Genomic DNA, 23,763 nt, shown 5'->3' with positions numbered 1-23,763 from the left:
CATGCCTGCACGTTTTCAAACAGTTGAACCAGGCTGTGCCCGTGGCGAATTCGCAATACCCTCGCTCACAAAACCGCGGGTGCCCACACCAACCCCAAATGCCCTGTCAGCGCTGCGAGGACCATAAGCCCAGCCTTGTCCTCGCGATAGTGGCAGGTGATACCATCGGAAGCTGAAAGAAGCAGTCAGGATCCCGATGAGAGCACCGCTGATGACGTCGAAGCCGTGGTGGTAGAATTGCGCATAGCGTGTGGAGCAAATGTATATCGCCACGCCGATTGGCACGAAAGCGAGCACAACCAAGTGATTAGGCGGTGTGGCAGCAAGTCCTCTGATATCGACGGGGCGCATGTTGTCGCGTTCAGCAGCCGAGGTGTCGTCCGTCTTGTGCTCATCTTCACTTCCTCCACGCTGTTCGTGCAATGGTAGCAATGCTCCGTGACCTTGCGTTTGTGGCGACACGGCCCTCGGACCAGATGGCTGCATAGGCAGATATGGTATGGCGATGGAGAACTTTGAACAAAGGAAAAGGGTCAGGTATAGCAATCCCGACCATGAAAACGACGAGTGGCCTGAGGGAAAGCTTCTGAATCCATCGTTCAGGAGGCTGAGGTCTGTTTGGGTGCAGATGCTGGAGTCCACAAGCGTCCAGCGAGCACTGATATCTTGCCCATATCCACCGATCACATGCGCAGCCACATTTGCAAGATCAGGTTGGCAGCGTGCCAGGAAGTCAGGGCGCGGTTTGCCGAACAGATTCTTCATGCCCTGTGTGATGCAGAAAGCAGTCGCGACAGATAACGCCAAGCCTGCCCATCCTTTCTCGAATTCCCAAAGCTTGAGCTTGATGATTTGTGCTCGTGTTGATCTTCTTATGAAGGCCGGACCAGGAACCAGCAGAGCGACGACCAGGGCGATGATGATGGCTGGAGCGATCAGAGACACCAGAGCTAGAGTTGTCGTTGAGATGAGCTCGGGGATATAGGGGTATGATATGTCCAGGTTCACGAGAGAGAAAGGCCTGTGGTACGGTGTGACGAAGTTCAAGCCGCCGCCAATTGCTGCGATCACGACTATGACCAGCCAGTCGAGGACGTAAGAGAATGCGAGGCGAAGTGACACCTTCCTCTTGGCCGCCATTGTGCGTGTGTCGTGGTGATGGTAGTTAGATCGGTGACGGTTCCAAGAAGTTTATTATTGACAGAAGTGAAGTGCAGGTGCAAGAAAGAGGGTACATGAGGAATGCATCGAGGCTTCTGCAGCGATGGTGGGCTGTGATTGCCAAAGGCACTGGAAAGGTAATACCGAAACTCTATCACCTGCCTGGCGTGTTACATTAATTTACAGTGACATGCTTTGCGTCAAGTCTGAGGCGCAGCTTCGCAGTGAGAGTAGTATGTCACCAATCGCCATCGTAACGCAAAAGATGACGGCGACAGAAGGCGACCTATGAGTTTTGTTTGATGACAGCTCAGTGTCGCACGATCTTTGTCCCGAAAGAGGTTACGACGACTGTGGCGCGGACACTAAACGGGATCAGTCTTAGCTTGATTCTGGGTGTGACGCACGGTTACCTCCGTTCTGCGGCTTCTGTAGCAAATGGGCGAAGTGTGTGTCTATGGTGTTGTTCCTGGCATATGTATCGTATCTATCTAATTGACCGAATGCCGCAATACAGTAGCCTGCTGAGACGGCTCGGGCGCATCGACCCGCGAGCAATACAGCGCTTACTCGTCCTCGCCGAAGAACACCTGCAATCATTATTAGTAAAATTGGATCCTCGATGTGCTGGAGTACATGATTAAATCACATACCTTGACCGGGAGCCAGGCATCACCGCAGACCTTGAAGCGGTCTGGCAGACTTGAGAGCTGCTTCATCTCATCATCCGTGAGCGAGACGCCGTCAAGCTTGAAGTTGTCTTGGATGCGGGACTCGGTGACAGACTGATCAGAACAGTCAGCAATCGAACTCGTGATATCTCATTGTCATGGCTCTTCACTTACCTTGGGAATGACACTGGTGCCACGCTGCAGACCCCAGACCAGGAGGACCTGAGCAACGCTCAATTTCTTGCTCTCAGCCATCTTGGCCAGAGTCTTGTCGTTGGCGAGTGGGCTATTGGTTGAGCCAAGGCAGGAGTATGCGGTGCAGTGGATGCCCTTGGACGCACAGAAGTCGATCAACTTGGGCGATGGGCAGTTGGGGTGGAGCTCGACCTGGTTGACGGCTGGAACTGTCTTGACCTCGGCGTCCTTCTCGAGTGCCTCGATGTGGCGGATGCTGAAGTTCTGCTGATTATCAGTCCAACATTTCCTATACACACAACTTTCGAGATTGTCCTTACGGAGACACCGATGTTCTTGGCACGGCCGGAAGCCGCAACTTTCTCCATCTCTTTCCAGGTCTTGATATAATCCCAGTCAGGGAGATGCTTCTTCAAGTCTGCAGGATCGCTGGAAGATGGCCAGTGGATGAGGTAGAGGTCGACGTAATCCATCTCGAGGGACTTGAGGGATGAGGTGATGCCCTCTTCCACATGCTTATGCCATGGGTTGTCGAGCTTGGTGGTGACCCAGATCTCCTCACGTGGCACACCAGAGTCCTTGATACCCTGGCCGACCTCGTGCTCGTTGCCGTAAGCAAGGGCAGTGTCGATATGCCTGTAGCCGGCCTTCAATGCGGCGGCGACGGCTTTGCGGACCTCATTGGGCTTCGATTGCCAGGTACCGAGACCGACAGCTGGGATCTTAGCACCCTGTGAAGTGTGTCAGTTTTACGAGGAGCAGGTGGCGAAGTCAACACTCACGGTGTTGAGGGTGAAGGTCTTCTTCGTCCATTGGTTATCGCCTGACATGATGGATGGTCCTGTGAACTGATGATGTTGTGTGGTTGGAGTGGTCGTTGAGATTGTTCTTCGGAATAGATTGTGTGTCAAGAGAGCAAGATGAGCTTAGCAACAAAACTTTTGTATCAGTGGCATGTGCTTCGCTGCATCATTCTGCCAGAATACCCCACCACCACCGTATCGTGTCCCACCATGTAATCTAATTAGCCGGGTGACGTTTTGCCTTCGTCAAATGCTTGCTGGGCTGCGCTAGTCCACATTCCAAGCACGTGTCGCCGAAGAGCCTCAAAACTTATGCTATGAGCTGCCTTTTTGAGCTAATTTGGGCGATCACATCAGACTGATCGTCTCTTGATCGGTCGTGCACGGCAAGCTCTGCGGCAATCAAAGGCCGTGACATAGCGAATACTCCGGTGGGTGAAGAACTGGTGCGCTTTGCGGGTCAAGGACAAGCGAATCGCGTCGCCATTAGGCAAGATGTCACGATTCGTCTCCGCAGGTACAGACGAGGCACCGACCGAAAGAGATGAGGCATGGCAAAAGGCACAGCAACAGATAGAGGCAACAAAGCAGCCGAAGCTGCGACCTGGCGAGCAAGAGGGTGGGAAGTCGCTGTATGAGACTCTGCAGGCCAACAAAGGTGACTTGACTACATTATGATGGCCTACCGCGATGCCCAGCTAACGAGTTAGGATGATCGTAAGTCGCAAAACAAGATGCCTTCGAAGACGCCTCTCGATTGAGGAACCAATTTCGATCTCTCGATGAAGATGAGATTGAATTCCTGGAGTCTGTTATGGAGTCGTCCAGATCGAAGGAGGCCGAGGTGAAAAAGGACACGAAGGAGCAGCTTGAGGCTTTCAGGAAGCAGCAGGAAGACGCTGAAAAGGCTGCTCAGCAGGATGAGGGCAGCGCAGAGGTTACTGAGACTACATCGACCTGGTCTGTTGGGCCGCGAAAGCGGAAGAAAGAGCAAAATGCAGGTTTCGGTGGAGTGAAGGTTAGGAGGACATCTACAGCAAAGCAAGAGGAGCCTTCCACGACCAATAAACCGATACCACCGTCGAAAGGGGAGAAGAATGTTGACTTGAAGCCGTCGCCGACCGTCCACAGCGCTAGTGAGAAGAAGGCGAACATACCTGAGCCAGGCCATGTTGCGTCCAGTCCAACCTCTGCTCGCAAGCCATCAACGCCACCAGCCGCGACTTTGGGTCTCGGTGCATACTCGTCTGACGAAGACGACTGACGCATTCTCGGACAAGGCATGCGGGCCAGAAAACACGCAGCGCGCGAACCATCGAGTCTCGATATCCTGGCCTAGGCCACTGGCCACCCTCGTCAGCGTCGCCTTCAAACAAGGCAATGGCTCTGCCAGATCCAAGGACTTCAGCTTAACGGTAGATGTAACCACCGAACACGAACATTCAAGCTCAAAGAGTGGCTGTACAGTCTCCACGATACTTCAGTTACCATCGAATGCTCTTGTCGGACTCTGATGGATGGTGTAAGTCGAGTAGATGTAATATAATGTCGCATTGTGGTGAGTCTCGGCATTTGCACGACTTAAAGCCGAGGCTAGTGCCGAACTTATTCAACCACCTTTCAGGCCACAATACGAAGGAACAATCTCAAGCTGCTCCTTTACAACACTACCTGATGCAGGATCAGTATTGTACAGCAATATATGAGTCGTGAGTACAATACTAAGATCGATTTTCTTACGAAGTTTCGTATTCACAACGTGTTCATCTGCCGGGGCGTAATGCACGAAGTTGAAGCGGGGCCCAGCGACAATAGGAGTACGAACGACAATAGCAATTTAAAATCAGGTGAGTATGACTTTTTCTATTGACGCATGTATGTGCTGTTCACGCGATACTCCTTCCACTTTACACAAGTTGCACTGCACTTTCATCTCTTACCAGTCATCTTGATCTTCATCTCAACCTCACCATAAGTCCTCAAGGAAAGAGTTACGACTTCAGCTTTGCCTCATCATCGAAGTACAGGGATAGCCACTGGCCTTGATAACGAAGACCCCCTATTGTCGCGCCTGCTCGCCGATACCTTCCACGACGACCAACTTGACGACGTGCAGCAACATCATCCTATCGACACTTTACGTCTGGTCTTCAGACACTTCGACGTCGCAGCTGCCACAAGCAAACATGGATCCCCTCCAACACATTAGCCAAAAGCTCTCCGCCGAGAGAACCTATCAATCGCTACGACAACAACAGCCAACACCTCCAACCACAGCGCCACCGCCATACACGCCATCGGAAAGCAACGACGCAGACACAGACACAGACTCGGAGGATGAAGACGAAGCAGCACGATCCCCTTCGCCAGTCAAATTGACAATAAACGCCGCCCACCGCATCCAAGGCTCCAACAACCTCGTCCCGACCTCTCCAACCCCCTTAGCGGATGCGACGAAATTCAGTGCCGTCCTCCTAGCAGCAATGCAACAACTTAATGCCGCCGCCGCCGCCGAGACTTCGACGGGAACAGCAAGGAGGGCGTTAAAGGTCGATCTGACGATCAATTGTGGTATCACGGTCATCGGCGACCGCAACGTCGTTGGTAATGTTGGCTTGAAAGCCAAGTCGTCGTTGGTTGCGAATGATGGAGCTGGACCTGCGAATGGCAATGTCGTCGCGCCTGCTCATGGGCATGGATCGCCATCTGCGGTCGTCGTCGGTGCTAAGCGCAAGGCTGGAGATGTTTGAGATCGAGATGACGATGCCGAGGGCGATGCCGGACCGGCTGCGAAGAGGCTGGCGGTCAATGAGAACTGATTGATGGGTATGACGGCCCGCACTCGAACAAGAGCGAGATGGAAGGAATGTGTTGGGGCAATCACTGTATAGAGCTATGACGATCGATCATGATTTGTGGGATACTGTTTCAGGACGGCAGCAAAGTTCTGCTTTGGGCGGATGAATGTTTGCGCGTTCGAGCTGTTGCTTCGTTGACAAGCAATGTATGAATGATAGCTTTCGCTTGTATCCATCTGATAGAACTCTAATATTTGCTCTCGATGCCTTCCGTGCCCGATGTAGAGTACATCCTACCTACTACCACATCCTAAGGCAATCACATCACCGACATCACCCTCGCTCCATTTCGTCATCACTAACAAGCAAGTCCAGGAGCCATCCCATTCCCGTTGTGAGCATATCTCACATCGTATGCATCCTCACAAACGATCTCATCGCGAGTGGCGAAGGCGCAGCAACAGGTCCAGCCGCATAAGCCGCCGTGAAAGCAGGCGCAGGAGACAGAGCAACAGCACTCCCCGCACGATCCTACCGCGCGGGACTCTGGCCCTCTGATCCAATCCCACTACCCCCACCGCCATTCTCCGTCCGACTACCCATACCCAGTCCAGACGTCCGTTTCCCATACCCCTGACTCAGGTAACTCCCCACCCCAGCCGCGCCAAGATAATTGCCACCGGACCCGCCTTGCCCTTCGGCTGCTAATCGACGTTCCCGATATTTGCGTCCATTGATGATATTCTGTAACCGTTTCCTCTCCCGCGGTTCCGTGACTTTCGTCCAATCTAGATCCTCACCCGGTTCGGCGTAATTGAAGATATCCGCCATTGTTGACGCGGAAATCTGGCCTTGGCCTCCTGAGGCACCGGTGTAGAGGTGAGATGATGGATTGATGTCGGGCAGATCACGGGGTAGTTGTTTCGATTGCGGAGGAGGGGTGTGTTGGGATGGGAAGGAGGAGATGTCGGATTGGAGGTGGGTGATTTGGCGGGATTGCGCTGTGGGGCCCGAGTTGTAGGAGCCGGGGAGGGCGGTCTCGCGAGTCGCGGCATTCTTTTCGGTGATGAAGAGGTTGCGGTTCCAGGGTGGGAGGCGGTGGTCGCGTTCGTAGAGGAGGCCGCAGTTGTTGCAGAGTGTCTGCATAAAGATTAGCTTGAGTCAGCGCCATAAAGTTTGGTGAGATTTAAGACTCACCCGCGAACCACTCGGCCCATCACGCACTCCCCACACCGCCGAGCCCCAGATCTGACAATGACTACATCTCCAATACTGCCTCTCGCCCTCGGTCAACTGCCCAGAAGTCCCACCAAACCCGGCCACTTCAGGCGTATCGCGACCAACAGGCGACAGACTCCTAAACCTCCGCTTCTTCTTCGACCGCTCCCCACGACCCATACGCTCATCATCGCCTCCACCATTCGCCTGCGACCCAAGCCCACCCGCAAAATAATCATTCGGGTTCTGTGCAGCAGCAGCATATGAACTGGTGAACCGCGCAGTATCTCTCCGTGCCCGGCGAATCTGACGCTCGCGGTCACCTTCCCGCTTCTCGATCTCCTCTTTACTCAGGACTTCGATCTTAGGCTCCCACTCATTCCCCAATCCTTCGTCATCGAAGCGCCAGCCTGCACCGATTCCAAGGGCACTTTCGGCGGTACCGTGGAATTCGCAAGCTTCGTTATCGACGTTCCCATAGAGGTCGATGCCGCTGCCTACCACACCATAGATTGTGCCGTTGTTGTCCAGCATGTCCTTTTTGAGTCGGAGGCTGGATTCGTAGATTGCATGAGCCATGGCCGGGACCCACTCGCCAGATAAGCCAAGATCTGCACATGTCTGTTTCGCGAAGATCTCGGCGAATCCTGCTGGGTGGAGAAGTGACCATTCGAATTTGTCGGTGTACAGTCGGTTCTGGAGGTTGATTGAGATGTTGAGGATACAGCGGTGCGAGTCGCGTGGGTTGAGGGCTATCGAGGTCGTTGTGTCTTCCGGTACAGGCTGGGCGTTGACTGTGATCAAAGGCGTGGCTGCTCCATTCGCCTTTGGTGATGATGTCGAGCTTACGTCGTGGCCATGCAAATGCGGAGCTTTGAGGAAGTTGACGTCAGGCGTATTGGCTTGCGACGCTTCTCGCGAGTCGTCACGCGATGTGCCGGTAGGCAGTGGAGTGGGTGCTCCCGTGGTCGGTTGTACTGGATGCGCAGCACTTGGCTGAAAGATTGGATGTAGAGCTGTGGATGCATGCTCTTCTAATTGTTGCCGTATCGAGTTCGCGATCTCCATGATCATGGCAGGTTTCCGTTGTATGGGGAAGTCCAAATCGTCTATAAAAACCTTCGCAAATTGGTCGGGTGTGATGAGTGCCTCGTGCAGGTTCCATAGGAAACTATCCTTGAGACGAAATTGTGGCGTAGGGTCTGGTGCCTTGTATGCGGGTAGATTCTCATCGATACCAAAGTCCTTGGCATTGTGAGGCGTGGGCAGAGCAGCTTCTGGCCGGAAGGGTGCCACGTCCAGATCTATCCGGATTGGGACGAGTGTGGTGGGCAGGACAGACTGGGTGTGTAGCTGCTTCTCCGTCAGGAACCGCTTCGGCTTGCCCATCCACTCCCGCCATATGCCCTGCACGTCCACCGGCGCATATGCCTCCTTGCCCAACTCTTTCTGTCGCGGCCTCTCAGCATTCGGGTCTGTGTCACGTGTCGGCCGTGTCCGCAAGCCGGTACCCCGCCGCGGAGCATCCGAGTCTTCTATGCTATCATCCTCGAACTCCTCGGCGTAGTTGATGGCAGTGGTGCCTCGCTTGGTAGTGCGAACATTTGGGAGGACGGTTTGAGGTTGCACTGGGGTGAGGAGGGAGTTGCCATATGTGCGGATGCGAGGCGCGTAGCTGCTGACGAAGCTCTGCGGAGGGTTGGTCCGATTGAGATTGGCCATGATTGTGGCAGTACGTGGGGGAGAGCAGTCTGTATCAGTGGTGCGCTGATACTTTCTGCTCAACGAAGGGATGACGGAAAGTCGAGGATTCCGCACAGCAAGATCGGTGTCAACGCAGTCGCAACATCATGACGAGCAATTCAATGTGAGCAATATTTTGAAAGGAAGTGGTGGTGCTGGCGGCTGTGATTGGGGTTTGCTTGCAATGTGCATTATGTGTGAGTGGCCCGTCGACTTTCACGTCACGCTGGAAGACGTGTGTGGAGAGCTGTCGCGATGGAATCTTGCAGTCCGTGCGCTGAAGCCTGAGGCATGTCTGCATCATGGCCACAACCCGAAACACTCCTCTTCAAGACGAGCTGGAACGGCAGTGTGGAATTCGTCTGCATTGGCATTGGCATTGGCATTGATCCTCCGTCGACAAGGTACTGGTCATGGATCGAAGAGTTCAGAGCATGACGAGGGACAACAGCGACATCGATAGATTATCGAATACATATACACACGTGACTTGGTGTATCGAAGCGCCGCTCCACCTGTCGGACCATGTTTCATCTGCCCTCCTCTCACGCCAGCGACTTGCTTCACACACCTCTCGTCTCTCCATACCGTGACATCTCTGTTTCGATGCCTGCTCCAAATCCTTAGCAGCCTCGCGACCATGGCATGCCGTAGAACCACAGATCCATGGTCCTCTTGCGCCCACCATGCAACCTCTCTGCCGCCCCCCATACCTTGACAAAAGGCTTGTGTTCGTGAAACTCTTCACGCGTACCAGAGGGACCAATAGGAATGTCCACAGCAAGAATGCAAACCCCGGTCCTGGATGAAAGGACTTCTTTGTCCTGCTTCAGACGCCACCGAGGGCCTACAATAGCAGGGCCACAATGCATTGTGCCTTGTCAATCAGCCCTGACAAGGCGTTTCACTCGCCCTCCCTAACAATCATCTCTTTCTCTGTATAAGTAAAAGCTCACGAGACTGCTCTAAGCGCTTCTCTCTCTCTTCTCTGTACTACTCCCTTCGGTTAACACTCTCTACCAAGGATACCACTTCTGCGAAGGATATCCACCACATCACCGAAGTAACAGTCAAGCCACTACACTCTCTCGTTCTCTGCCGGTCAGAGTTCCACAATAAGAAAACAAACCAAACCAAAAACGAAGTTCTCGACGACGACTAGACCGGCCATGTCTACCGCTTCCTTCTTCCTCGGCTCTCTTGCCCTTCTTGGTGGTGTTTCCGCCCACATCAAGGTCCAGACACCCACCCCATTTGCTCCCTCGAGCTTAGACACCAGTCCGCTGAACAATGCAGCCATCGGGAGCTCGGGGTCCAACTTTCCTTGCAAAATGCGCCAAGGCGGCTATGAGGTTGTGAACCGCACCCAGATCAAAGTGGGCTCTGCTCAGGACCTGATCTTCTCCGGAAGTGCAAGCCACGGTGGCGGCGTGTGCCAACTGGCCATGACCACCGACGCCGAGCCAAACGCACAGTCCGAATTCAAACTCTTTACCGTGATCGAGGGCTGCCCGATCAAGGACGATTCCGGCTCCGGTGGGATCAGCCCCTACTCCTTCAAGTTGCCCGAAGGCACTCCAAACGGCAATCTGACATTAGCCTGGATGTGGTACAACCGCATTGGCAACCGCGAGATCTACATGAACTGCATGCCTGTCGAAGTCACCGGCGGCAGCGACGACAAGACCGCCTACAACGCTCTCAGCAACGCCTACATCATCAACCAGCCCACCGCGGACTGTTCGACGCAGGAGACGAGTGATCCCATCATCCCCAATCCCGGCAGCGCCGAAATTCAGAAGTTCAATCCTGCTTCCGTGGTTTCGGCTTCGGGGACTGCTTGTGCTGCTTCCGCCGCTGCGATGACCAAGGGGGTTGCGGCTGGCTCGAACAGCTCGCCTGCTACCGCTTCCGCCGCGGCTTCCTCTCCTCCGGCTTCCTCTACTGCTTCTTCTTCCGCGCCTGCCAGCTATCCCACCTCTGCACCAAGCAGCTCGGCTTCCTCTGGTGGCGGCATGATCGGCATGAACACTTCTTCCGCCTCTGCCTCTGAAGCCACGGCTCCTGCTTCTTCAGCAGCCAGTCCATCCGTCTACTCGACGATGAGTGCATCCAGCGCAGCCGTTCCAGCCCCGTCCAGCTACACCCCCGCTTCTGGTTCCAACTCAACATCTAGCAGCAGCTCTCCAAGCAGCGGCTCCAGCGACAGCGGCATGACCTGCTCCACCGACGGCACACAATTCTGCGTCATCGCAAACGGCCAGAATGTGTGTCGCCAAGTCGCAGCTGGTACTTCTTGCACAAACGACCAGATTGTCAAGAGGTCTGTCTTCCGACACCCACACATCAGGCGCCACGTCTAAAGGTTTGAGACGCTCGTCTTAACCCGCCATCGATCTGACACGACTGTCTTGATACCTGAATGATAGAAAGATTCGAGCTTGAGCTTTGTGCTCGCACGGAAATCTCGATGTAACGATATATGAATGGGTGGCGTTATTTGCTAGCATTCTCGCGCTTGGAAAGGCGCGACGCATCGCATTGCACAGCCTCGGAAGGAATAGGCAAAGTGTAGTGTATGGAGTTTGGGTATGCTTTTACAGATAGGAAATTGAAGAAATGTATAACATTGCATGAGAGAGTCCCACCTGACAATAATACCTACATCGTCATGGCTAAGGCTTCCGCGACACCAAGATGAATTTCCACGGCCTTGGTCTTCCGAGTACAGGATCTTTCTCGTTTTCTCGTAAACCAGTCAAGACATTTCTTTATTGAGCTTAGGGCCGTGGGCAACCCTTGTGTTGGCGAAAGATGACTATGAATGTACAGGGTCATAGACCAAGGCTCGAGCCCACATCATTCGTACAGGTGTAAGACGATGAGTAACCGTATCTCATTCATTCATTCATTCATTCATTCACCCAGTCATTCATATCCATACTCGATCATCAATCCTCTTCTCCTCCAGCCATTGATAAACCTCATCGTACCTCTTACACACATGCTGAGTATTCCACCCATCACTTCCACCGACATCTGGTCCGAAAGTCGTCTGCAGACCCTCCAATGCAGTATCTCCGTGACACATGATCGCTTGACGCAAATAGTCGAAGCAATGAGCCAGATGGTCTGCAGGATCCTCGCCTTCCCGCGTCAGACCTTCGTCGGCATCCATGTCCATTTTTAATGAGCCTTTGAGGGCCAGATCGTTGAAGCCGTGCATGATCATGTATAGGCAGTGCAGTTGATGCGTGACTGAGGTTGTGTAGACTGTCTTGTTGTACTTCATGTACGGCGCTGCTAGAGCAGGATATTGTGCTGGTTTGTTGATCTCAACGAAGCCCAAGCCTCCTGAGATGTCTGGTCAGCAGGCAAGACACATGAAGCTGCGGAGACATTGGCAGAGCGAACTTACTAGGCACGAGGGAGAGCCATAGATCTTTTGTGTCTTCCTTGAACGTGGGCGAGGTCACATCACCTACGTATCGTGCATCTGGTCGGAGCGTGACGATTTGTTGTGAAACTATAGTGTCGTCGTGAATACGCCGCTGTAATGTACATATTTCACAGAGACCTCTTACATCTTGGTACGATGCCATCGACATCACCTGCGACCTCATAGCTGGTAGCTCTCCCTCGTTCCGCTCCTAAAGCAGTGGCGAGATAGACCAAAGCACCTAGCAAAGGTAGGTACGAGAACAGCCACAGTGATCGGGAGAGGACGCGCGCATTCGGACTTCGTGCAGCCGTCCTCGATATGTCGGCAACTTCTTCGGCCAGTAGCTTCTCCTCTTCTGCCTCGTGCGGCGAGGACTCGTAAGTGGAGTCCGCCATATCAGTCCGTAACTCCAATGGCGTCGATACTTATTGTGTTGAGAACCAAAGATGATCGTATGCAATCAGGATCTGCACTACTCTTTACAAGAACACCGGAGCCGAAGCACTTGTGAGCTGTGAATAGGTGGGAAGTCGAAGTCGTAGAAGCCAACGTCCGTCAGCTGCATGGGCCCTGCACCTCTATCGAAAAACAAGCTCACGCTTTGGGTTCGACAAGCTTCGTAGCCCCGAACTCTCTCAAACGCCACGCAGAAGCTCGATGAACTCTTGTTGCCGCATATCCTTTATTGCGCGACGTCTTCGTTGTCTTGACCTTTGCACGCACACTGATCCAGCTGTCGAGCAGGTTTCGTCGTCCGTTGGCCTGACTGTCTCTGCCGCTGTCCAATGGATGATGAAGCCATTTACACGCACAGCCTGAGATAGGGAGGGTGCTCTAAAACTGACGAGAAGTGCAGCATGAAATGCTCATAACACGGCTATCCACAGCGTTCGGATGATCGTCCTTGCTTGACTCGTCGTGGGTCCCAGAAGTACATTCTCAAGGCCTGCAATTGTTTCAGCACTCCCATCAGGCGAACATCTTATGAAAACCGCACCATTTGAACGTGACAATCGACGATCCGCTACCCTGGAGAGCGTTGTTCCGCTCGATATCAGCATAGAGCTCAGCGACGCCATCCGGCACCTCAGCGCCCCATTCGATACGTTTGGTGACACTCATCCATTCTCCATCAGGGCCATTCGGTCGAAAGCGGAAGTGCGCAGTGACGTTTGGTTCGACTTTGGAGAGCTGCCATCCCTCGAAGCCTGAGCTGTGAATGCGTTGCCATTCTGGAATGTCGTCGTAAGAAGGAGAGGTCTTGCCGCAAAGGTTCTCTTCCATCTCAATGCACAGTTGTGCTGTTCTGTACATCGCTTCAGCATGCCAGATCGTCCGCGGTCGAGTCAACCGTCGCAAAGCGGTGAGTGCTCGATGCCGAATGTGGTGATCTCTGCAATGGGTCGCCACAAAAAAAAGCGGATGGACAAGCCCCTCGTCGAGTGATACAGATATCAGACGCTTTTCTGCTTCGTCGCTGCTCATGATGTATGTGCAGATAGACAGCATATCGTCGAAGTCATCCTGGTACGCATCGTACATAGTGCACTCCGCATAGACGCTGCAAGCACTCAGGATCTTGTTGAACTTGACTCTGACTCGCAGAACGCCTAGTCCGTGCTGCTCTTTCGTGCTGAGGCGTAGTGTAGGTTTGTGCATGTAGTCCGTAAGTAACTGATCAAGAGATGCAAAGATCTGTGTCAGTTGCTGTGATCGAGCGAAAACTTCGAGCGGCACATCTCCCAGCCGTTCGCCGAACTTCTGATTGTCTGCGTCGATTCGAATGAAGTGATACATTCTACTAGTCCAAGCATTGACCAGATCTCGAGCTTGCTGTACGTCGTGCAATGTGGTCGGTAGAACGCTATCGCTGGCAGCCGTATACATTGAAAGACCTGGTATTCGAGAATTGAGATACGTTGCACCCTGTATGTCCATGCACATCAGAGCTCTTACCAGACTCGGGTCGATGTTTCGGGCGTCGAAGGCGGTCTTGGACTGCAGTATGCTGATGGCATTTTCCAGATGTACGATTGCCGGTACAAAGCTCTCCCTCATCGCCTCAAAGTGCGTCAAGACTAGACAGCATGCAATGACAACATCCAATGGCATCTTCTCAGACTGAAGGAGTGACTGCAGACCATGCAACGCCTTCGCGTACTGAGCCATAGCAAAGTCCGTCCCAAGCGGCACGACGCTAAGAGCAAGACCATCATCCTTAGCTAGCCGCGTATGTCGCTGCTCATGCAACGCTCCAAGCGCCATAACAGCATGTTTGATAGCCCCATCACTCTGACTAAGTTGCAGCAACAACCTGTCCCAAAGCGGATCCTGAAAATAGCCAGACACACAAGGCACAGTCCAAGTGCGGAAGAATTGGAAGGACTTCCGTTCCAGGGAGTCGGAAGAGTTATCAAGGGTCAGAGCATACTGTGGCGTTCCCAGCACTAGCTGCGTCGAGTCCGTGGCGGCGGCGACCTCAGAATGTGCATAACCGTCGCACTTCCGGCCCGTACTCGTACACCGGTCGCAATTAGGCTTGTTCTCATCACACTTCACTCGTCTGATTTTGCAGGTCACGCAGCCAGTCCTGGTCTTGGGCGCATAGCGTCTTAGGGCGATCCGCCTCTCGCCATCTTGGGTTAGTTTTCCGGGCATGATGACCCACTCCTCAATCTTTCATGTAGGACGTCCTTGTAGAAGACATGCATAATGTCGAATGTACCCCGGACGCTCGCAAATGATGCAGTAATCGGCAGCCTAGAGATGGTCAGATATCGAGGTGAAGTCAGCCCTGTAATGAGCACAGTCCAGCTTTACGAGAGCGAGGATTTATGCTTCACGAAATGGCGGTGCAGTGGGCAACACATTCATGAGAATCCGATACTATGGAAGAACGACGGGCATAAATGACATGAAGAGGAGTCGAAAGCGTCGACTCATCAGATCTGAGTACTTGTGGCTATACGTCTACACATCTTCATCATCCACCCGCTATGCATAAATACATCCCCCTCCCATCTACACACAACCAATCCCCTAACAACCAACCACCCACAACACCTCAAATCTCCCTCAGAATAGTAGCCTCAGGCCACCTCTCCTTCGCCTTCTTCAGATACTCCTCACGTCCCTGCTTACTCCCCTCCAGCTCCCTCAGCACCCTCAACCCTTCCACCGCATCCTCAATCGTCGTCCCCTTCTCTCCAAGCGTTTGTATCAAATGCTTCGTAGCCTTCTCCTTCGCAGGCTTTAATTCTGGATGCAGCAGTTCCAGTAATCTGACGCCGGCTTGGACGTGCTTAGGACTATGCCAATGGGCGAACAAGAACTCCTCGTTCAGCGTCTCGAGACTCTTTTCCGGGTCGGCGATCTGTGAGATGAAGTTGTCTTGGATCACGGCGTTGACTTTAGGGTCCAGAGTGGTCTTGTCCTCTTCTAACGCGCGACGGAATCGAAGCGACTGGTAGTGGGATTGTGGGTGGTCGGGCTGTAGGCGGCGGGTGGCCAAAAGGCATTTAAGCGCTGGGAGATACTTTCCTGCAGAAACTGTTAGCCGGTGTACACTACATTCCCAAAAGCTGGTGCTCTCACTTCTCCGAATGTACACCTCGAACCCAGCAATCTGCCCATCAATATTGTTCGGACTTAGCTCAAGCAAAGGAAGCAAATACTTCATCGCCTCCTCCAACGGCTTCTCGCCGGCAGTCTTGAAAGCCTCAGTACCCTGCGGATCCCTGTCCTCCTTCTTCGCCGTCTCCTCCTCGTCCGCGGCTTTAGGGTTCGCCTTCTTGGCAGCAGCAAGTTTCCTCTCTGCTTCAGCCTTCTCGGCATCCTTCTTGGCCTTTTTCGCAGCCTTTTTCCGCTCCGCCGCATTCTCAGCACTCTCGCCATTCAGTTGTGCACCTTTCTTGGCCAGAGCCGGTCGGTCGAAGAGAAGACAGTAGATCCTAATGGCAGACAGCGCAGCTCGAGTGAAGAATGGGTGCTCGCGTAATCTGTCTTCCCAACGGATCATATCGACGTAGGTCCGGATCATCCCTTTCCGCAGGCTAAACGAATGGAAGTCGAATTGATCTTCTTCCCACGCAATGAATATGTCGTAGACAGACTTGAAACGCTTCAGGGCTAGAGCGAGATTGTTCTGTCGTAGATATGATTCGCCGTCTTCAGTAACAAACCATACGCATTGCATGTCAAGCAGATCTCCAAGTGGTCCACCAACAGCTTCTTTCCTAGTGAAGAGACCCATTGTGCTGATCGCATCGCTGTTCTGATGATTTCGGAGCTGGTACTTCGCACACTTGGTATTGATGTAGCGGTCCTTAAGATCCATCTCACGGGCTTCATTCATCGCTTTCGAGGCCTCCGCGACATTACCTGCGTGTTTATGTATGCGAGCACCAGTCATGTGGAAAGTATAGTCAGTCTTCGATGGGTTGAGCTCTATCGCACGATCGATACGTTCTCGTGCCTTCGTCAGATCGCGCGAGAGATGGTAATCATAGTGCTGTGCCAAGAAGTAGTTTACGCTCAGCTGCCAAGTAGTAGCAGGATCGGTCTTGCTCTTCTTCGTCTGTACACCGTTGACGCTGCCATTGGTCTGTGTCTCATGACTCTCTGCATCTCCGTTCAATTGGGTCTCCTCGGACAAGCAGGTCTCGGCCACTTCAAGAATGGCCGCCTTCTTCTCGGGATCTGCGTATAACTGCTTGATGTTCGCGAACGTACTTGGAATGCCCTTCTTGAACAGTCGTCGGAGATACTTGTCCGCATGTTGTTTGAATGCATCTCCTGCTTTGAAGTCCAACGGTATCCGTCTTGGCGCATCCGTCCTTTCGCTCTGCTCTGCCCAACCATGGTACAGTTGTCCAAGCTTCTCATGGTCACCGCTGTTGCTTCTATCCAGCCCTGACGCTTTCTCCAAGCCCGCATAGTAGTCTCGACGTTCTGGATTGCGCTTCAATAACTTTGTGTAAGCCTTTACTGCGTCCTCCTTCCGCTCCAGCTTGAGCAGATACTCGGCCTGCATCTCCATAACAGCAGTTTTGTCCAATGCCGACTTTAGGACCGAATTAACATGTTCCAGCGCTCGCTCGTACTCGCCACGCTCCGCAATGATAGTATTCTTGTACAAAACAGCCTCAGCATGCTCCAGATCTTTGCGGTTCGGTGGCTCCCTCAAGCTCTCCTCGAAGCGATGCAACACATCCTCCGCTCCTGCAAGATCGCCTGATAATTGCAGACCAATTGCCAAGGCCGTCCAATTCTGCCGTGACTGTGGCCGTGCCTGTAGTATCGTCTGCCTCGACTGCACATATCCATCATAATCCCGCATCTGCACCTGCAACATGGCCAAGTCCCGTTGTATCTGCGCCGAGTCCGGATCGAGTCGAAGAGCGAAACGGTATGCCTTCAAGGCCTCCTCATAGTTCCGCTGGCCTCGATACAGCAGACCATAAACGTGCCAGCACACCTGCGACTTCATAGCATTCTTCAAAGCCACCTTACACAACTCGAATGCCTCCTCGCTCTTGTTCTGCGAAGACAGGATCAAAGCTTTCATCGCCTGAGTGTCGCCATGATTGGGGTTTTTGCGGAGGATCTGGTCGGCTGCTTTGAGACCCTTCTTGTACTGCTTGCTCTCGTAGTTCTGGACGACATGGCGGAAGAGTGCCTGCTCCTTGGAGGGGAGCTGTTGGGAGGTTGCCATGGTCGATGCTGTAGAAGCAGAACTAAATGGACTCGCCAGTCGTTCAGAAGTGAGCGGTCCTCGAGACAAGATTTAGGATCGTACGTGCAGCTGTTATGGCTCCATCACAGGTCAGAGAGAGTCCTGTCGATCCTACTGTAAGCGAGCGAATATATAAACTCTTTGGCGTGGTCAGCCTGAATGTTAGGTGAATGCTCGAACGAAGCCTCACAGAGACAACACCTGCCTCGAGCTCCGGCAAAAAGTCCGCCGGCTCGCGGAGACGTGTGGGGCTGACATGCCAAGATTCCGCCGGATATTCACCTACATCAACATACAATACTTGACAGACCAGTTGGTTACGTGATCCCTACTGTTAATGATGAGCTTGACGACCATGGTGAGCCTTCTCTCGATGACAGCGACGAGACATGTAATCAGGAGACCTGCGATGGGCTGGAGCCTCCTACAAAGTGCTATACTACAATCATGAATTATTGGTACAATCTTTCCATATCAGAAGATCCCAAACCTCAGCTCTTCGTCCTGGTCGACCTGCGAGATCCAGGCGTAGCAGGCTTCTCAGCTTTCTTCGGCGTGACCTTCTTGCCCTTCCCAGTCTTAGCTACTGGCTTCACCAACTCATCATCTCCCTCAGCGCCTCCATCTGCTTGATCTTCGACCTTAAGAGCCTTCTTACCTCGTTTGTTCTTCGCCATCACATCCTCTTCCTCTCCTTCGTCGACTGGCGTAGCCTTCGCCCTCTTCGCCGCTCTCCCCTTCTTAACCACTGGCTTTTCCTCTGGATCCTCCTCGTCCTCCTCATCCTCCTCATCAGCAGCCTTCGACTTCCGCTTCCTGCCCTTCGCAACTTTCGTCTCGCCATCCTCATCAACGTCTCCGGCCACCGCACCCGTTTTCTTCTGCACACTAGGCACTATCGCCGACGTCCTCCCACCAACCTTCAGATGCACGATCTTCTCACCATTCGGTAGAACATTCGAGTCCTTCTTCCCCTTATCCCATCGATATTTCATCAGCCATGTCTCGGGGAACTGTGAGCTATCTGATCGTGTTTCTACAGCAATCGTGCAGACTTCGATGAGAGCATCGTAGAGTTGCTTCGTTTGTGCTTTGCTGAAGGTGTTGCTGTATTGCTCTGGGTGGAGGCGGGCTTGATACATGACTTCGTCACAAACCCAATTTCCAACGCCTGAGACGTTCCCTTGATCCAGGAGCAGCGCTTTGACAGGGACCCTCTTCCTGTTAAGGAGATCGGATAGCCACTCGACCGTGACGATTTCCTTGTCTCGGACGGGATCTGGGCCGTTCTCTTTCAGTGGTGTCTCGTTGCGAATATTGTCTGCCTCGCAATCGACCAGTCGTATCCGAGCTAATCTTCTCGCATCGACAAACGCGCTTTGCACAGCCTCTCGTGCCTCTCCTTTGACTGTCTCCTTCTCACACTTCAGCAGGAACTTGGCATATTTTGGTGGCCATTCTTCCTCCTTCGCCTTTGGGTTGCGATAGTAGCCCGTCTCTTCGGCGTCGAACTTCATCCATCCTGTCATGCCGAGATGCAGTACTGCATGGGGCGACTTGTCGAATGTTATGTAGAAGTACCTGTCGAGTGGGTCAACCATAGCCTCTACTACAACGCTTGAAGGCTATACTCACTTTCCCTGTTGCGCTGCACCAGTGATCCGTCTTCCAGTAACATGTTTCTGAAAGGCGTCGCTGCTGCAACCGACTTTGCCATACACAATATCGTCTGCGAAGGCTTCACATGTCTTGATCGTGCGGCCAACGAGATGCTTGTGGATGTAGTGCACGATACGTGCTACTTCACCAATCTGCCTCGATGGTTAGTGATGTTGCTGGATAAAGCAGACTTACATACCTCGGGCATGATGTCTACAGTACGATGCGAAGGCGATCAGGGAGGAATGCTATGTCAAGATGATAGACCAGAATGTCTACTATGGCATCGGCATCGAGATGATCAAGATGGTGCTCGCGAAACACTCTACGCGTTGAAGGAGACGCGCTCGAAGCCACAGTGATGTCATGCTATCACACAGTAACCACCACCGTTTCGCCTTTTCGAAGCCTCTACAGTATATTCCCGTCACTTTCGGAACTCCTCATCTCCTCTTAAACAGACCAGGCTTCTCGAACTGATCGAGCTTGACTGGCATCGATCAGAAGCTCGAGAACAGGACCTCGTCCCCTCGCATGCACCTGCCGTATTGAGCTCCAATGGTTGTTTGACTCCACATTGCTCGCCGATTGACGGCGGGCAGGATTAGCGATAAGCGTCTCATGCTGTCTTAACAATGGTAGAGATGCCTCAGCGTAAGACCCAGCTACCTATGCTCTCCTTCTTACCGTCCAGATGAAGTTCTCAGTACTCTACGCAGCTGTGGCAACATTCTGCCGTCTGGTTTCAGCACATGTTCATGCCGAAGCAGCAGAAGCCCAGCAGGAGCCTTTCGTAGGATGGACGAAAGAAGACCTTGATGCCAAGTGGGGGACAGATGTAGGTTGCAGAACATCACAACAAGATATCATACTGAGTATTGGCAGTGGGGCTTCTCAGGAATATCGACATTTGCTCATCTGCCACACACAAGATGTCTGCAGCATCCCGAGGTCGAATACGATATCGCCATCCTAGGAGCGCCCTTCGACACTGCAGTCACCTACAGGCCAGGTGCCCGATTTGGTCCACGAGCTATCAGAGCAGCATCAGCTCGTCAAACGAGCTTCCGAGGCTATAATCCTCGAGCTGGTCTCAACCCTTATCGCGAATGGGCCAAGATCATCGACTGTGGCGACATTCCAATCTCACCTTTCGACAATGCGCTGGCGGTCCGACAGATGACAGAAGCCTATACTAATCTCGCCCACAGCACTGCGCCGAAGGAGAACGCAGAATCATCCAACGCCTATCGCAAGAAGCCGAAGCTCATGACACTGGGAGGCGACCACAGCATTGCTCTACCGACATTGCGAGCCCTCAACAAGATCTACGGCAACGTAGCAGTAGTCCACTTCGACGCTCATCTGGATACCTGGCACCCAGCCAAATACCCTTCCGCCTGGGTAGATCCTAACAATCCCAATGAACAATCTTTCTTCACCCACGGAACAATGTTCTGGGTTGCTCACAACGAATCTCTGATCATGAAGGACAAATCGGTGCACGCTGGTCTTCGAACCCGACTAAGCAGTATCGAAGACAACGAAGACGACGATGCCCAGGGTTGGGTTCGCATCGCATGCGATGACATTGACGATATGGGCGCCGCTGCCGTGGCGCAGAAGATCGTTGATCATGTCGGGACTGACACACCAGTGTACTTGTCGATCGATATCGATGTCATTGATCCTGGCATGGCGCCAGCGACTGGTACGCCAGAGCCTGGTGGGTGGACGACCCGTGAGCTCATTCGTGTTCTTCGAGGTATCGATGCGCTCAATGTGGTTGGTGCGGATATCGTGGAAGTGTCACCCGCTTATGATACGAGTGCCGAGACTACTGCGATGGCAGCAGCGCAGATTGGATTCGAGGTGCTCACGAATATGGTCAAGCGTGGCATGGACAATAAGACGAAGGTCAAGGTACGGGATGAGCTTTGAAGTATCTCCTTACCGCGTTGAAAATCTGATTCTATTACACTAGGCTTGACTATAGCGATCGCAAAGCTCCCGGGATGCTTTGTAGTAGTAGCAGTCGTTGAGGTAGGCTCTTGATACGGGCGCTCAACATCTTCGGATAGATGGAGCCTCACTTCGTTTTGGCAAGCTACAATCTGGCGTTGAACCTTTTGAACACTCGATCGTTTAAAGAAAGAGTAAAGAAGATGTGATTGGACGAAAACACATCTACGATTCTGTGCGCCGGCGTGAAATCTTGCGTCGATCAGAACCTTTAGGTTTAGTACCTGCATACCATCAGAACCAATGTCATGCTCCTCCCAGTTACAACTCTCCGTTTTCATAGGTGGGGTCTTGATAAGGTAGCTGTAGCAGTGACATCACCATTCAGATCCAGTCATGCATTGCCTAGCACTAGTTGGAGTATGCTTGGGATCGTCGTCGTAAGATGTATCCTTGGTCGCATTCGCATGCCTCTCGAGACTCAGCGCACTCAACTATTCGATAGCCAAAGAGCAGTTCTCAAGCCTCGCACGCGACCAATTACCTCATCACACAGTAGCATTATGCCTTCATCAAAGGGAGAGCCTACTGATCCGGAGTTGAGGGAGAAGATCAAGGAGGAGGTCAAGGCCGAGGAGAAAGGTAGGATCCAGTCGTTCACCATGCTGTTATGCTTGTCGTCTGATTGACATAATCCCAGGTGGCGGGAAGGGCTCATGGAGTGCTTGGAAGGCTGGTGAGATGGCGAGGCGGTACGAGGCTGCTGGAGGCGACTACAAGGATACTGGGGACAACAAGAACAAGGCGCAGAAGGGTGAGCCGGTGAAGAAGGATGATAAGTAGTGAGACGATGTTGGTGTGGTGAGGTGTACTTTCGGTATTGTCAAGCTCAAATGACCGTGCTTATGCATGTCCTTGGCGATTTCGACCTTACTGATACTGGCCAAACCTTGGCCGGCCACCCTCGACACTATCTCAATGATGATGTTGGGCGGGTGACTGTCGCGTTGCAAGAGGATCGTGAACGTGAATGTGATGGAAGTGAAACGGCTGAGGGCACGTGGTCGAACGAATCATGCAGCCCACCGTAGCGTCCTTCACCCTCATCATAATTGCGACATATATACATTGACAATCAGGAAATGAAAGGGTACACAACATAGCACTAAGAATACAGTGAATTGCACCAAAGTCTAGAGGTAGGTTATCATCTCGTCTACCTTTTGGTCACCAGACCCATCGGACTGTGAAATGGAACACCATGCTCCACACTCGGGGTCAGTGTTTGAAGGTTACTACAGCAAGTTCGACCTCCCCTCTGGAGCGAAACTCGCGATCATAATATGTGAGGTCAAAGGCGCAAAGAAGAACCCGTACATGGTCTCCTTGACCTACGTGCCCAAGGATGTCTCGAAGACATACCAAAAGGAGATTTGGGCGAAGGAGATGCACATGGTCACTTACGACAAACAAACTTTTGCTTTTGGACTCGAGGTACCTGGCATAGGATACGCTAGATGGGATGCCGACTCCACGACCGAGTACGACCTCAACTGTCCCGAGTTCACTTTCCGTGGCAAAACGACTTCGAGGACGCCATGGTCTGCTCACACGAACACGCCAGAAGCACTTCTTGTCAACCTTCCATTACCTTTGCATTGGCATGTGCAATCATTAGCATCTGACTGCGACTTCGAGATGAGCTTGCCCAGCTACGACCTACCGCCCGAGGATCGTTCTGGAAAAGCCATTGTGCATCAGGAGAAGAACTGGGCGCAAAGCTTTCCTGCCGCACACATGTGGCTGCAAGCTCGGAAAGGTGACAGGGCGTTCTGCTGCGCTGGCGGCAAAATTCTAGGGATGGAAGCGTTTCTGCTCGGGTACCGCAGTGGGGATTTGAACATCGACTTCAGGCCACCATTCGCCGTTCGCCTAGCTGGCCTCAGCCCCTTCTTGAGCTATGAGACGAAATGGGAAGAGCGAAAGTTCGAGCTGAGCATCCAGAACTTCTTCCAAAAGCTAACTGTCACCGCTACGGCCCCCAAGGGCACTTTCTTCCCACTGAGTGCGCCCTTCGAGGAAGGACATAGGCCGAACTTCCTGAACCAGAGCTTTCAGGCTACCTTTGTGGTCAAGATCTATAAGAGCGGTTGGTTCAGCCCTTTCACGCTGGTTCGAGAGGATGTGTTTGAGGGATGCAGTCTCGAGTATGGCGGAGGATACTACCCTCCGGCCGGCAGTGAAGACAGGTACCATTGACATGGAGTGACTGTCGTAATCAGCGCACGAGCAGATGCTATCGCCTTGAGGGCGGTGTAGTGTGCTGGGAAGTGCTGGCTCGCAGGTGAGCTAGGCCGCTTCACCTAGCGGGTCGCCG

General features: G+C 52.9%; 13 protein-coding genes across 13 annotated transcripts; 6 read left to right on the top strand and 7 right to left on the bottom strand.

The window, feature by feature from the left end:
- Positions 1-15: 15 nt before the first annotated feature.
- Positions 16-1,140, bottom strand: LTS14_002121 (uncharacterized protein; the record flags this gene model as incomplete). The annotated part of the gene is made up of 1 exon (XM_064834828.1): positions 16-1,140. The coding sequence occupies one exon, from the start codon at positions 1,138-1,140 to the stop codon at positions 16-18; it is 1,125 nt and encodes a 374-aa protein (XP_064697699.1).
- Positions 1,141-1,727: 587 nt separating this feature from the next.
- LTS14_002120 (uncharacterized protein) lies at positions 1,728-2,857 on the bottom strand (the record flags this gene model as incomplete). Its single annotated transcript, XM_064834827.1, has 5 exons — positions 1,728-1,751; positions 1,815-1,946; positions 2,007-2,291; positions 2,348-2,758; positions 2,810-2,857. 5 exons carry the CDS (start codon positions 2,855-2,857, stop codon positions 1,728-1,730), a joined length of 900 nt encoding a protein of 299 aa, XP_064697698.1.
- Positions 2,858-3,325: 468 nt separating this feature from the next.
- LTS14_002119 (uncharacterized protein) lies at positions 3,326-4,094 on the top strand (the record flags this gene model as incomplete). The annotated part of the gene is made up of 2 exons (XM_064834826.1): positions 3,326-3,488; positions 3,553-4,094. The coding sequence occupies 2 exons, from the start codon at positions 3,326-3,328 to the stop codon at positions 4,092-4,094; spliced, it is 705 nt and encodes a 234-aa protein (XP_064697697.1).
- A 438-nt stretch (positions 4,095-4,532) lies between these two features.
- LTS14_002118 (uncharacterized protein) lies at positions 4,533-5,580 on the top strand (the record flags this gene model as incomplete). The annotated part of the gene is made up of 2 exons (XM_064834825.1): positions 4,533-4,677; positions 4,985-5,580. The coding sequence occupies 2 exons, from the start codon at positions 4,533-4,535 to the stop codon at positions 5,578-5,580; spliced, it is 741 nt and encodes a 246-aa protein (XP_064697696.1).
- Positions 5,581-6,159: 579 nt separating this feature from the next.
- SFH1 (Chromatin structure remodeling complex protein sfh1) lies at positions 6,160-8,568 on the bottom strand (the record flags this gene model as incomplete). Its single annotated transcript, XM_064834824.1, has 2 exons — positions 6,160-6,768; positions 6,826-8,568. 2 exons carry the CDS (start codon positions 8,566-8,568, stop codon positions 6,160-6,162), a joined length of 2,352 nt encoding a protein of 783 aa, XP_064697695.1.
- Positions 8,569-9,758: 1,190 nt separating this feature from the next.
- Positions 9,759-10,952, top strand: LTS14_002116 (uncharacterized protein; the record flags this gene model as incomplete). Its single annotated transcript, XM_064834823.1, has 1 exon — positions 9,759-10,952. The coding sequence occupies one exon, from the start codon at positions 9,759-9,761 to the stop codon at positions 10,950-10,952; it is 1,194 nt and encodes a 397-aa protein (XP_064697694.1).
- Positions 10,953-11,521: 569 nt separating this feature from the next.
- Positions 11,522-12,426, bottom strand: LTS14_002115 (uncharacterized protein; the record flags this gene model as incomplete). Its single annotated transcript, XM_064834822.1, has 3 exons — positions 11,522-11,943; positions 12,008-12,115; positions 12,174-12,426. The coding sequence occupies 3 exons, from the start codon at positions 12,424-12,426 to the stop codon at positions 11,522-11,524; spliced, it is 783 nt and encodes a 260-aa protein (XP_064697693.1).
- A 574-nt stretch (positions 12,427-13,000) lies between these two features.
- Positions 13,001-14,689, bottom strand: LTS14_002114 (uncharacterized protein; the record flags this gene model as incomplete). Its single annotated transcript, XM_064834821.1, has 1 exon — positions 13,001-14,689. One exon carries the CDS (start codon positions 14,687-14,689, stop codon positions 13,001-13,003), a length of 1,689 nt encoding a protein of 562 aa, XP_064697692.1.
- A 406-nt stretch (positions 14,690-15,095) lies between these two features.
- Positions 15,096-17,744, bottom strand: LTS14_002113 (uncharacterized protein; the record flags this gene model as incomplete). Its single annotated transcript, XM_064834820.1, has 2 exons — positions 15,096-15,571; positions 15,626-17,744. The coding sequence occupies 2 exons, from the start codon at positions 17,742-17,744 to the stop codon at positions 15,096-15,098; spliced, it is 2,595 nt and encodes an 864-aa protein (XP_064697691.1).
- Positions 17,745-18,256: 512 nt separating this feature from the next.
- LTS14_002112 (uncharacterized protein) lies at positions 18,257-19,632 on the bottom strand (the record flags this gene model as incomplete). Its single annotated transcript, XM_064834819.1, has 3 exons — positions 18,257-19,346; positions 19,401-19,576; positions 19,624-19,632. The coding sequence occupies 3 exons, from the start codon at positions 19,630-19,632 to the stop codon at positions 18,257-18,259; spliced, it is 1,275 nt and encodes a 424-aa protein (XP_064697690.1).
- A 486-nt stretch (positions 19,633-20,118) lies between these two features.
- Positions 20,119-21,365, top strand: LTS14_002111 (uncharacterized protein; the record flags this gene model as incomplete). Its single annotated transcript, XM_064834818.1, has 2 exons — positions 20,119-20,262; positions 20,310-21,365. 2 exons carry the CDS (start codon positions 20,119-20,121, stop codon positions 21,363-21,365), a joined length of 1,200 nt encoding a protein of 399 aa, XP_064697689.1.
- Positions 21,366-21,949: 584 nt separating this feature from the next.
- LTS14_002110 (uncharacterized protein) lies at positions 21,950-22,229 on the top strand (the record flags this gene model as incomplete). The annotated part of the gene is made up of 2 exons (XM_064834817.1): positions 21,950-22,028; positions 22,087-22,229. The coding sequence occupies 2 exons, from the start codon at positions 21,950-21,952 to the stop codon at positions 22,227-22,229; spliced, it is 222 nt and encodes a 73-aa protein (XP_064697688.1).
- A 408-nt stretch (positions 22,230-22,637) lies between these two features.
- LTS14_002109 (uncharacterized protein) lies at positions 22,638-23,645 on the top strand (the record flags this gene model as incomplete). Its single annotated transcript, XM_064834816.1, has 1 exon — positions 22,638-23,645. One exon carries the CDS (start codon positions 22,638-22,640, stop codon positions 23,643-23,645), a length of 1,008 nt encoding a protein of 335 aa, XP_064697687.1.
- Between the last annotated feature and the right edge of the window lie 118 nt (positions 23,646-23,763).

This window comes from Recurvomyces mirabilis, assembly GCF_035927965.1.
Source record: "Recurvomyces mirabilis strain CCFEE 5264 chromosome Unknown scaffold_4, whole genome shotgun sequence".
Lineage (NCBI taxonomy): Eukaryota > Fungi > Ascomycota > Dothideomycetes > Mycosphaerellales > Teratosphaeriaceae > Recurvomyces > Recurvomyces mirabilis.
The sequence above is the reverse complement of the archived record's forward strand: the minus strand, read 5'-3'. Positions and strand labels throughout refer to the sequence as shown.